We start from the raw sequence: 12,416 nt of genomic DNA, 5'->3' as shown, positions 1-12,416 counted from the left end.
CAGTTATTATATACACAGTATACTGTGTGTGTGTGTGTGTGTGTGTATGCCAAACTATACCTAAAATTTAATACTGCTGGTTAATCGAAAAGGACAGTTCCCACTGTTCTCATTTTCCATGACCTATCTACCAGAGGCAGATATTGTTTTTCACTCCAGTCTTGGATACACAGAGTGTATAATACCATGTGTATAATACCATGTGTATAACATGTTGGACCAATGATTTCAGGTGAAATCTGGTAAAAACAATTCCTGTATATGTTTGTCACAATATTTATTGCAGTGTCGATACCGTGTGTGTCTGTATGTGTGTTTTAGCTCGACTGTGGGCTTTCTGCCTCATCCGGGTTCAGAACAGATGCAGTTCCCCAGGGCCTCCTCCCCCTGCAGCTCTCAGCCAGTCCCGGGCCAACAATGCACAGGTATGGCAGCTTTTAAAGCCAATTTCTAGCCAGCAAGTCACAGTGCGGCCAGTGAAACAATAACGCGAGGTTGCAGTGAAACAGTGAAAAATGTCACATTTTAAAAGGCCCAAATCAGCAAAGTAGCAGGTGTGGTGAAAAACCGAACATGCATTTTAGGCATTTACACTCTCATTATAGGGAGTGCACATATTTAAGGTATTTATTAAGCATTTTGTGATAAATGTGGTGTTTTGTCATGCAAATTTAATGATAAATTTATGAAACAAAATTAAATCAATTTAAATGTTTACAGCCTCATTTTTGAAAGGCCCTGTATTTTCTCATAGCTAGCACCAACAATCCTTCCTTATTCTTCACTATTGCTGAATGGAGAGAGAGATTTTTATAGTACTGTGTATCATGATGAGGATAAACATTGTGAGTTTGTATTTGAAAGGGTTTTAGATGAGGTAGTTTTTTTTTTACACATCGCCTTAAAACTGAGTGTGAGTATCGGGAGTATCAGGTTTGTTATAAGTTTTGAACTTGAGAGACGAGTACGATGACTACACACTTTGACCTTTCCCTGTTTATTAAACAGCCTTAATTGGAGTTCTCTGTGCAGCGAGCGCATGTGTATGTGCGCGGTCCGCGCATGCGTCGGCTTTGTTCAAGCAGCACTTTAATTGGGCAGTGGTGCTGTCCTGTCCTTGCAGACGACCTGCAGTGCGTGTGTGTATGTGTGCGTGCGCGCCTGTGTTTGTGCGTGCGCTCCCTTTCAGTCTCTCCAAGCAACCCGCTCTGTCCTTGCCAGTAAATAACTGATGCGTCAATATTGCATTTACTATGCAAATATTACATTTAATTGGCTGTTAATTCTGCTTTACAGGTTAATGGTGATCTTCATTAACTTAAGAGATTCGTGTATTGCTTTTTTCCTGTTTATAATGAGAGACTTTACTTTGAATAGATATATTTAAATAATAGTCTGATTGGAACGTGTGCTGCCTGTGGAGGTTTTTTCAAGGGACATTATATCCATTCTGATTTGTTTTTAAGCAGTCCCTCCTACCACAGTCTTTTCTACAGTTGTACGCATTTGACACCTCGCCCATCTGCGGAGTTTAACATATTGGAAAAAACTAAAGCATAGTGTGCGTATTTGTATATGTATATAGTAGAAATGAGGTGTAACTTCACATGAGGGGCAGAGATAGTACACTTGAATAACATGAGTGGAATGAGATGTAAATTGTTTTGAATGTTAATGATCATTAATGGTGTTAACGGCCATTTAGACATGTCATTTAGAAATAAACTCAAGTAATCCTCGGTTTAGAGTGAACAGCTTAATGAACTGTTACCCATTGGCTTTTAATAGCAAGCGACACAGACAATAACTTCAGTCCATCTGTGCGAATTCACTCTGCTGTGATTTGTAGGTGTGCATCCACCACCCCCTAGTGGCGGCATGCTGATGATGCAACTGAGCGTCCCTCCCAGCCAGCAGCCTCGCGCTCCATCCCCTGCCCTGCAGTGGAAACACCACAAATACTACAGCCTGGACCACCAGCACCACCACGGCCCCAAACCTGCCGAGCTCGCCTCCCCGCTTGACGCCTCACAGGTAGGCTGACCCAACCCCTCCATCCTCCTACAGGTTTTTTGTCATTTAATTTGGGTATTTTTGTCACAAAACACTGCAACCGTTCTCTTTCTACAGAGTAGTCCACAGCTGGCTAGCCCCTCCCCTTCCCCCGCCCACTCTCCTACTCCGGTCCACCTAGCCAATCTAAAGGGTATCCGTCCTGGCCTCGCCTCCCTTCCTATCATGCCTCAGTTCTCTCGTCCCTTCCTCCCAGGCCAAGGTGAGTGTTTTGGCTCACGTTATGTACATGTGCAGTGTGTTAGTTACTATTATTTATAGGTTATTATTATAGGTTAGGGGTGTAGCGATTCACAAAACCAATGCAGTGCAGTTGTACTTTTGTGTCTGTGTGTACTTGTTTCATATTATACACAGATTCATTTGGATAGGAAAAATTTAAAAAGAAATAAAGTTCTCCAGATATTTAAGCATGTAAGTGCATACACCTCCCTGCCCACTCTGATAGGCTACACTAAGATGCCTCAGTTAGCTAAATGAATCCACCTCGGGAGAGACATATTAGCGACATACACTTATACATTATAATTTAGATGTATTACTGTACAGTACAGAGAATACAACACTACGCTGGGTTATATATTGAATTATTTGTGTGTCTCTACAGGTGATGGCAGGTATCCTTTGCTTGGACAGCCTCTTCAGTACAACCCTCCCATCAGACCTCCACTAATGCACGGCTCTCATATGGTCAATCACCACCACCACCACCATCACCACCACCAGGTTAAACACACATGCACAATGTACACACCTACACACACACACTTATCTTTCCACTCCACTAATGCATACTTCATACTACGGTCAAACAGAATGGATTTTTTTTTAGCACTACCTGATTAAACACATTTACACACCTTCATTTTGTGTCTTCTAATGCATGGATGTGGTATGTTTGTTTCATGGCTACCACCACCTCAAATACACACACACACAGCGTGGTGTCCCATTGTTGCTGATGCAAAGCAGTCATTACCAACTACCATTACCAACCCCATCATTAAGGCATGACTGACCAGTACTGACCAATTTATCTGCCCGTCTAAACAGACAAGCACACTTTCACACACTTTCTCACGCTCTCTGACCTCTTCTTTGCCCTTTGCCAGGCTTCAATGGGTATTCGTCATGGGGGGCGCGTCCGAAGACCCACAAAGAAATCACTGTCAACTGATATGAGTCCAGGAGAGATAGGTAATATAAAACCACAACCCATAGTATTTACACATAAGGCCCGCACCGGCTTGCTCTAATAGCATGCTTCCTGATGTCTTATTGTCTGTAGTTTCCATGCAAGATGATTCAGGAGACTGAGGGCCTTTCTAGAAATATATTAAATTTCGACACAATGTGCAAAATTATTTGCAAATTATTGTAATCTTATGTTTCCATACTGAACACTCTTACTGTTTGTGTTAATTATGCTTTTACCAGGTGCCGCTGTCTTAAAAATCTGCCAAAAAAAATGTTGAAATGCTACTAATATGAGATATAGAGAAATAAATATAAAAAATATAGAGAAATAGAGAGAGTTGCCTGTCAAAATGAAAATACTGTGTATGCATGTGTAGTAGTAGTAATAATAATAATTTGTAAGTAATAGTTCTTGTTGGAAAGTCTTGCCGATACAGAGTTGTTAACGATTCCTCCTCCTCTTCCTGTGCGGACAGTGACCAGCCGCGTTCTAGAAGTGACAGACCTGCCGGCCGGCATCAGTCGCGCAGAGGCAGACTCTTTGCTCGGAGAGCTGGGCAAAGCAGGAGCTTTCATCAAATGGCTGCCGGAGCCCCAGCCGCCTCAGCGCTCGGACAGCAGCGACACGAACTCTGAGCCCTCCAAAGTGCCCCCCCACGACCTGGCGTCCACCTACACCATCCTGGCCACGTTCCCCTCCAAATACGCAGCGCAGAGCGCACTGCTGAAACTGAACAGCTCCATCACCACGTTCAGACTGAAATCCAGCAAGAGACACGACGAGGCCCACACGCTCGAGAGAGCCAGCTCTCAGTGAGGCCACGCCCCTCCTCACACTCCCCGCCCAATCAATCGCCACCATTGCCTCGGGCACTCTTCCTGGCATCCTCACTCACTACTTTACTTTTCTTTTGTCTTTTTTTTTTTTTTTTTTTTTTAGTTTTCTTATTTTTGTTTTTGTTTTGTTTTTCTCTTTTTTTTTTTCTTTATGTTTGCACCACTGTGGTGAAATATGAACGGGTTTGATACTGTTGGGGTTTTCACTTGGGTTTGTTAATACTGGGACGAAAAACAAAGAAAAAAAGAGAAAAAAAAAAACGGAATGGTGTTGTAACTGTTTGAAACGGGCATAATTATCCAACTCTAAATGTTATTTAATCAAACCAAAAACAAATGAGACATGTTTTGCAATTTTGTAAAGACAGTATGATGCTTTACTACGAAGACAGCATGGTGATTGGTCATTATAGTTTTGTACTGCAGAACAGAAGCTTTGAGATGTTGATGACATTAACTACCCCCCATACACACACACACACACACCTCCAGCTGTTTCTGGACCACACGCACTGGCTTGCTCTTTGTCTTGTTTGTGACTCCTTTTATTTTTAGGGAGGGGGAAAAAGAAAAGGCCTGCTCAAAGTTGGTACGTCTGAAACCGCAAACAGGAGAGAGCTTCTACTTTGCGTGCCTTAACTGCACTATTGCTCTGTTGCAGGATAAATGCCAGCGCCAACAGAACGTCTTAACGGATACCACCAGTAAGAACCCGGAAAAAAATCAAATGAAAAAAGATAGTGCTGTCCTCCTTTTCTCTCCTACCAGTCTCATTTGTGTTCTGGCACAAAAGTGATCTTTGAAAGCAGGTCAGGCTGGGTCTGTGTTTTTATTTAATTTATAAGCAGATGATGGCAAGTTTTAAATCATCTTCACTCCAGCTCCTTCTGTCTCTCTTCCCCAGAGCCTTTAAATAAGGGGTTTTAAACCTGTAACTCAACAGAAGGGTCACTCAGAGATGGAAAATCTTACACCTCATCCCCACTGCCTCCTTTTTTTTTTGTTTGTTGCAAAATGTGTGGATTATGAACGGCTGTAAAATGTTTTTATTTCAGTTTGAAACAAATAAATGTTTACACCAAGACGCGTTAGTGTTTCCACTGGAGCATTCCAGTCTAAAGCTGGAGTTTTAATGGTTCTCATGTGATATCCTGTATCATGACACTGTATCCCTCAGCCTTATCGGATTGCTGGGGTTCACATTAGCTCATGTTTTCATTTTCCTTCACCCATTGGGAATCTCTGAAGTGCCCAACCCTTATATAAACCCTCCTCTCTCGCCGCACCTTCATGACAAACAACATCGTACTCACCACCGCCACCACCACTCTCTCTTGCCTTCCTCTCTATTGCTCACCTCAGCCGTGGGAGGGGTGGTCTCTGCTTCACTCACCCATTTCAAACCCGTCCTTTACTCAAGCCCAAAAAGCCTCCCGGCCCATCCTAGAAACCTATTGTTGGCCTACTCCAGTGGTCTCCAACCCTGCTGTAGATCATCATTATGCAGACTTCCAACAATCTAATTAAAAATTACTGGCCTCAGAAGTCAATGATTGGCAGATTCGGGTGTGGCGAGGTTGGTAATAAATAAAAGAAATAAATGAATAATAAAAATTAATATTGCAACAAATTGCATCCAATCTCAAAACTACTGTCTAAACTTCTCCGCTTTTCCTATTGTCAGACCGACATGAAAGATGGCGGCGAAGGTAACTTTAGTAAGTGACACTGCGCTAGCTAGCGGAGTAGTCAGTTTTCTAGGGATAGAAGGATAAATAGCATTGTTCTGTAGCAAGCTAAATGCACACAGATTACAGATTCAAATAATGTCCACAAAAATACCAGTAACAGCAGCTGCGCTGTTCAATAAAGAATTATTGACCATCCAGTACTAATTCGGCCTTCTCCACCATGTTAAAAGGTGGAAGGTCACCACAACTCAGGAGCTCCGGTATTTACCGCTAGAAAGTACAACTTGAGGGGGTGTTCATGTGCAACCCCGAAAGTCAGGAACTTCCATTTACCACAATACTGCTAGCATGTGATTGCAGCATTCCTGCTTTATTTCCAATTAACTTGTTGATGAGTGATGTTTAAGGCCTGGTAATATCCACGATATGCTCGAAACATGCCATAGGGAATCATTTTGCTGAGTATGAAAAACCGGTCAATTGGAAAAGAGCCCTTTACATGGCTTTCTTTAAACATTAAAAGTGTTCTTTGTAGAACATTTGTTTTAGGAGTGTATGATAGCCTCTTAGATTTGGGTTGAGTTGAAACCTCCAGGAAGTTACCTCTAAGGAAGGAGGAGGAGGAGGGGGAGGGGGGAGGGGGGTGGTGTTGAGAACACTAGCCTAGTCATTTATCTCTAGACTATAGGAAATTATGGCCCAGCTGTAGTACAACTCTTACCTCTGTTACCAAACGCAGAGAAACATCAGTTCTATCTTTATTCAGCTCAATATGGAGACCAGAGGTCATTTCCCCCACATGTAGATAAAAATGGAGCCAAACAGTGATATGATGGTGGCTCTGTGGTTGGAGCACAGGGGTAACCCCTGCATCCACTGAGCTTAACTGGGACTATGTTGTCCAAGCATAATTACAATAAAGGTATCTAACTAGCTAGCTACTCAAACCTAGGTGTCTATAGAGCCTGCTATTAAGCTAGCTAGCTATCTTGCTAACTTTAGCGTTTAGCTTGTCTTTCCCCGATGCTCAAACTTGTTCTCTGTATAAATAAATAAATATGTAGGTTTTAATGTATTTGTTTAGCTTCTTATTTCCAGAATCTAGACATTAAGCCCCCCTCCCTCCCTCCCCCAAGTTCAATGAGGACGCCATTGAGCGCCATCTACTGTGGATAAGTCCGCGTTTGCTCTGTAATCCGAAAGTGAAACGAAAGCGTTGCATTGTGGGGGTTGTTGTTCTCCGCTAAGTCCGTGCTCGCCCTCTCTATCAACCACAGGACTACAAATCCCAGGCTTGTGTTGGCTTCTCATTGGTGCGTTAGAGGAATCGATTACATTTAAACGAGGCACTGAGGCAAAACAGGGTGAGGGGGAAAAAGGGGGGAAAAAAGGGGGGAAAAAGGCCGTGTACTGTATTTTGGTAAGGAAAAGTTTATAGCTAGTTTCTGGAAGCTACGCTAACGTTCACTAGGGCTACTCTGGCGGTCGAAGTGCGGGTTTTAACGCGGTAAATGCTAGCTGGCTAAGCTAAACGAAGCTAAAGGAGTAACAGCTGTTTTTCTCCGGAGCTCGGAGCTCTTCTTACATTAAGCACATTAGTTAGTTAGTTAGTTAGTGGAGTGTTGAGCTTCGTTCACACGGCAGGCAGCACTAGCCCCACTGTTATTCCCTCAGTTAGCTCTCAGGCTGTGTGTACAGTTTGGTTGCTATAGTAACCCGCCCGCTTTCAGCGTTCAGACCAGAGCATGTAGCGCTAGCAGTGTATCCCCAGACCTTCCAGGTTTCCATAAAAAAAAAAAAAAAAAGCATGGCATGGCAGTATATTGGGGCCCTCTGGAGGCTAATGGCATCATGCCCAACGCCAGTAATGAGGGTTTAAGGGTTTAAAGACCCCAGCAGAGAGAAACCGTGTCCCCTGAAGTGATGGAGTTGGGGGACGAGTTGGGGGATGAGTTAGAGGGGTGTTTATGTCCCAGAACTAACCATCTAACATCTCTTCAATGCTCATGTGGCAATCCATTTTTTTTTCCAGGAAAGCATGTTTGAATGAGCATGCGTCCACAAACTTTTGGACATATAGTGCATTAGACCTCTAATATGTAGGTATGTCAGGCGTTCAGACTGAGTTGCATATCAAGCCACTTACAAAGAAATTGATCGAGCAAATTGTACCTTGTAGTTTGCTGTATTTAAACATTTTGAATAAAAACAGGTCTAATCGTACTTTTGCTGCTAATGCTCTGATTTGTGCTGACGCAGCCCCAGAACCCGGGTTTGCTGACCGAGCATCAGCATAAATGCTCCAGTGATGAGTGATTCACCTGTGATGAACAGCAAAGGCTCCCCCGACCGGTGCAGGACGGTAGTGGTCAGCGGCGTTCCTGACGTGCTGCCCAGCTCACGGATGAGCGACAAGCTCACCATTCACTTTCAGAGTGCGAGAAGCCATGGAGGAGACGTGGAGGAGGTGGAGTATCCCACTCATCTTAAAGGAGTGGCCTTCGTCACCTTTGAGAGCTGGAGAGGTCAGTACTTCGAGGCACATTGTGCAGGGTTGCAACAAAATAATTGGCTGGTCCAGTACCCTAGTCATGGAATCATCCACCATGCCCATCTAACTCTAAAATTCATCTGCTAAAACATATATACTTGAGTCTATACCTCCACTACCACTTCTAAAGAGTAATTTGGTTGACACAGGACCCATACGTTACACTCTCTTGCCCAGGCATTTCTCCAGTATGTTTATACATATCACATTGGAAAATGGCCTCCCACCACAGTCGGGGGCATGAGCATTTGTCAGAGTATGCATAATAAAAGAGCACATTTCCTCTTTTACATCACAGATTGCAAGTGAAAAACGTATTATCAGTGTTGTTGAAATCACTAGCGTTAGCACATTATGCTAACAAACGTGTATGTGAATGTTTCTGTTTTCAGATGCAGACAAGGTGGTTAAGTGCAACCAGGTGCTGAAAGATCGAGAGTTTCAAGAAGAATATCCCCTCACAGTGTACATGTATACTCCAGAGGTAGGTGTGGACATTCATGCTGCTTTTCATACCATAGATCTGTTCCAAAGTGCACTAGACCCCATGTCGAGTGGGAAATTGGCCTGTTTAAAGAGATTAGAATATCAGTTAACTGGCAGAAGACCAACTTTCCATTTACCCGTAAAGCGTGCGGTTGTGTGCAGTCCCCTGTCACAGTTAAGTGATATTCAAATGCTTTCTTAACCGTCTAAGTGCTGTTTTCCACATTGCTGAGATAACCTTGAATGACTTGCATCATGTGAAGCAAGTGGGTAATTCCCATGGGTGCTGTTTTGCGTTGAGTCAGGCTTGACTGAAGGCCCTCTCTCCCCCTAATACAGCTTTTCTGCTTTTCTATTTTCCGCCTGAAAGCAAAGGAGAACAGTATTCTTTTATAAATAAATTATATATGTATATATAAAGTAACTATAGGGACGTCTGTGCACTGGTGGGGTTATTCTTTGGTATTAGGACCAGCAGTCCATCAGCGTTTTAAGGGCTAAACGGTTTACTTATTTACTGTCCATCATCAAGGTTTGGTCGATAAAGAAAATACCCCATACACATTCATTTTCCATCTCTAAAAACGATGGCTAAATGTGGCTCCTTAAAACAGTCTACACTTTGCAGTGTGGCCACATGGTGGTGTTGAATAGCTTTCTGCAGTGCCTGCTGATGGTGATAATAAGTAGGTTAGAATAGACTTTCTGGAGCAGATATAAATTAACCTATTGGCACCATGTGTAATGCCAGATGCTAGATGTGTTTGCTAGAGGGGTATAAAGGCCCCCAGCATTGAGTTGTGGAGCAGTGGAACTGTGTCCTCTGGAATGATGATGGTGCTTCATCCAGTATTTTTGTGGTGAGTTGGGGAATTGGGAATGATGTAGGGTGTTGATCATCCAGTATCCAGGACCTCACTAATGCTTTTGTGGTTAAATGCAATCAGATCCTCACAGCAGTGCTCTAAAATCTAGTAGAAAGCCTACCCTGGACAGAAGGGACAGTTGCTCCTTTTTTAATACCCTTGATTTCACAAGAAACAATAAATGAGCAGGCAGGTGTCCCGATACTTTTGTCCATATAGTTTACATCTCATTTACCACAAAAAGAAACAAGTCTTATAGAACCAAAATATTATATACTATATATAATATGACATCATTCAGAGAACCCTTTTTAAGGGTGTGATAATGAAAACGTGTGGAAGGTAATTTCACAGTCGATGCCCTGCAGTTCACTTGTTTTCAAAAATCGTAGCCACACTTGAAAATAGACACCCACGCTGGGCAGCAGAATCAGGCAAATCTGATCTTGTATATCTGATCACGTGTCTTTCACCCTGGCTTTCGTAGGTCGCCTTGTACGCTTTTGCGGATGTGGACTTGTCACTCTACCCAGACCTCTCCACCTTAATTGCGAGCCTGAGGTCCACCCACGGGTCAGTGCGCATCCAGCCTGACCTGACCAAAGCCGGATTCATCTCGGCAGAAGGTCCGTTTTCTGCCCTCCGAGAGCTGCGGAAAGACCTTCTTAGTCGAGCCCCAAACAGAGACATATCGGACAAGGCCTCGAGCTTGTTCAAGGCCTCAAGCCCGGACAAGGCCAGACAGTCTGCGGTGGATGGAACTGATATTGTGAAGTTGTGGCTCGACACACACACTTACAAGTACTTCCAGATGGTGCAGAGAAAAGACTGGGACAGATGTGTGAGCAGGTATGATGTGATCGCTCAGGCAGTCAGCACAGGCGAAGTTACCGAAGTAGAGCTGCACGGAGATAAATCTGTGCTGTCGGCTGCACAAACAGAGTTGCAGAAGCTAGTGGCTGAAAGACAAGGCACGTTACGCACTCAGCAAATAGACTGCAGTAGTTCTGATCTGGCTACTAGAACGAGGTTGTTACAGGCTTGTGAGAGAGTGCAAAGTATATATAAGGATGTATGTTACGCTCCTACAGATTCTTATATTGAGGTCATTGGCCCCTCTGTCTCCAGCCACCTGTTCTGTGGGATGGTGAAGATAGTGACTGATGGTGCACGGATTTGAGCCTGTAGGCTGTAGTGAATGTAGTAAAACACTGACACGCACTAAAAAAAAAACAATAAAAATCCCAAAAGCTGTTCATTTGGCCAAGTTGAAATTAGTCAACTTGCGTGTTTATGGTGGTAGTAACTTCAGGCTCCTGCAGATGGCACTGCATAAGAATGACTCGGCTAAAAATACCTGTGAGGTATGGTGGGATGCATAGATTAAGTAGAGCTGGTACAGTGCAGTGAGTGTCTCGTTGTATGTTAATGATTGGCTAAAAGGAGTGGTTGCATTTGGGCGTGCCAAAGGCCATAGTGAGAAGGATGCAGCTAAATCTGCAGGTGTATGGAAGTGTACGGTCATGCAGGTCTACCAGCAGTAGCAAAAATCCCATTGTACAGGACCGTCTCGTTAGAATTGTGGCCGAAAGACGAGACCGCCAGACATGGACCATCAGCGTGTGAATGAAAATCGCTTCGCTTCCAGGCAAGAACTTCTTCTAGAAGTCAGCGCAGGTCCTTCACCACCAATTTCTGATAGAATACTCATGAACATATGGAGCTCAGTGACATGCAAGAGGCCTTTGCTCAGGTCTGCTCAAGAATGATGGGAATAAGGAGAATTTTCTGATTTCTGCCACTGCTGGTAGACCTGTATGACTGTACGCTTCGATACACCTGCAGATTCAGCTTCTATCTTCACACTGTGGCCTTTAACACCCCCAAATGCAATCTCTCCTTTCTGCCAATCATTTACATCTGCTTTGTGACCCCTGTTCCACACATCCAACGAGACTGCACTGCACTGCACTGTACCAGCTCCTACTCAATCTATGAATCCCATCACACACCCTGCAGGTATTTATAGCCTGATCATCCTCGTGCAGTGCCATCCACAGGAGCCTGAAGTTACTACCACCTTAACTCGCTAATTGGCACCGCTCAACACAGTGTCTAATTGGCATAAATAAATACTTTCAATAAAGATAAGTTAAAAATATAATATTAATAAAGTAATTCCGGGCTCTTTCTGGAGAAATGTGTTGAATCTGTGGTGGTTTAATGCCTCTAAAACAGGGATGCCTAAACGTTTTACCACACTTTAATGGAATTTATAGTTTAATGGCATTCCCTGGCCAGATTACACATGAATTTGATTTATAATAAGTGTAATTGAATTATTCTGCACATTCTAAATAATTACTGTTAAATTAATTTGTTTAATTTAACATTAAAACATGGTAATGTGGTGTGTGCAAAAATAATAACACATTAAACATGCCATGTTTCATTTTTCCCCCAACACATTAAATTCAGTACATAAACAGAAAATGTGCAGAAAATGTTTCCAGTAGAGAATTTGTCCACTTATTTTTACTAACCAACTAAAACGTGAACAAAATGTGTCAACACTACCATCATAACAAATGAGCTTTGTTTCTCTACAAACGACCAATTTCACACTAAACCGCCCGAATGACTTTATTTCAGCAGCTGAATTTTGCAAAAATGAAGCAGCTCAACCAAATAAGCCACAATGAAATGCATGGCTAC

The 12,416-nt window shown here is 43.1% G+C and overlaps 2 protein-coding genes across 14 annotated transcripts in view; both read left to right on the top strand.

Annotated features, from left to right (window-relative positions):
- The window catches only part of r3hdm1 (R3H domain containing 1), a 55,071-nt gene extending 49,882 nt beyond the window's left edge, over positions 1–5,189 (top strand). For all 8 annotated transcript variants that reach the window (XM_072671136.1, XM_072671134.1, XM_072671133.1 and 5 more), the window contains 6 exons: positions 322–425; positions 1,850–2,034; positions 2,131–2,275; positions 2,681–2,799; positions 3,186–3,270; positions 3,747–5,189. In XM_072671136.1, the coding sequence (XP_072527237.1) occupies positions 322–425; positions 1,850–2,034; positions 2,131–2,275; positions 2,681–2,799; positions 3,186–3,270; positions 3,747–4,087 (979 nt within the window). In that variant the 3' untranslated portion in view covers positions 4,088–5,189. The remainder of the gene's footprint in view (positions 1–321; positions 426–1,849; positions 2,035–2,130; positions 2,276–2,680; positions 2,800–3,185; positions 3,271–3,746) is intronic.
- A 1,939-nt stretch (positions 5,190–7,128) lies between these two features.
- Positions 7,129–12,416, top strand: part of LOC140547885 (RNA-binding protein 43-like) — a 97,601-nt gene continuing 92,313 nt past the window's right edge. For 2 of the 6 annotated variants that reach the window (XR_011978527.1, XR_011978526.1), the window contains exons 1-5: positions 7,190–7,218; positions 7,831–7,901; positions 8,058–8,323; positions 8,742–8,833; positions 10,189–10,550. Coding sequence is in view for 4 of the 6 variants with exons in the window: in XM_072671143.1 (XP_072527244.1) it covers positions 8,107–8,323; positions 8,742–8,833; positions 10,189–10,881 (1,002 nt within the window). In the remaining 2 variants the exon portion in view is untranslated. Of the gene's footprint in view, positions 7,163–7,189; positions 7,219–7,830; positions 7,902–8,057; positions 8,324–8,741; positions 8,834–10,188; positions 11,046–12,416 lie in introns of those variants that run through there. The other 4 variants (XM_072671142.1, XM_072671140.1, XM_072671143.1 and 1 more) reach the window with 4 other exon arrangements.

This window comes from Salminus brasiliensis, chromosome 25 (assembly GCF_030463535.1).
Source record: "Salminus brasiliensis chromosome 25, fSalBra1.hap2, whole genome shotgun sequence".
NCBI classification, from domain to species: domain Eukaryota; kingdom Metazoa; phylum Chordata; class Actinopteri; order Characiformes; family Bryconidae; genus Salminus; species Salminus brasiliensis.
The sequence above is the reverse complement of the archived record's forward strand: the minus strand, read 5'-3'. Positions and strand labels throughout refer to the sequence as shown.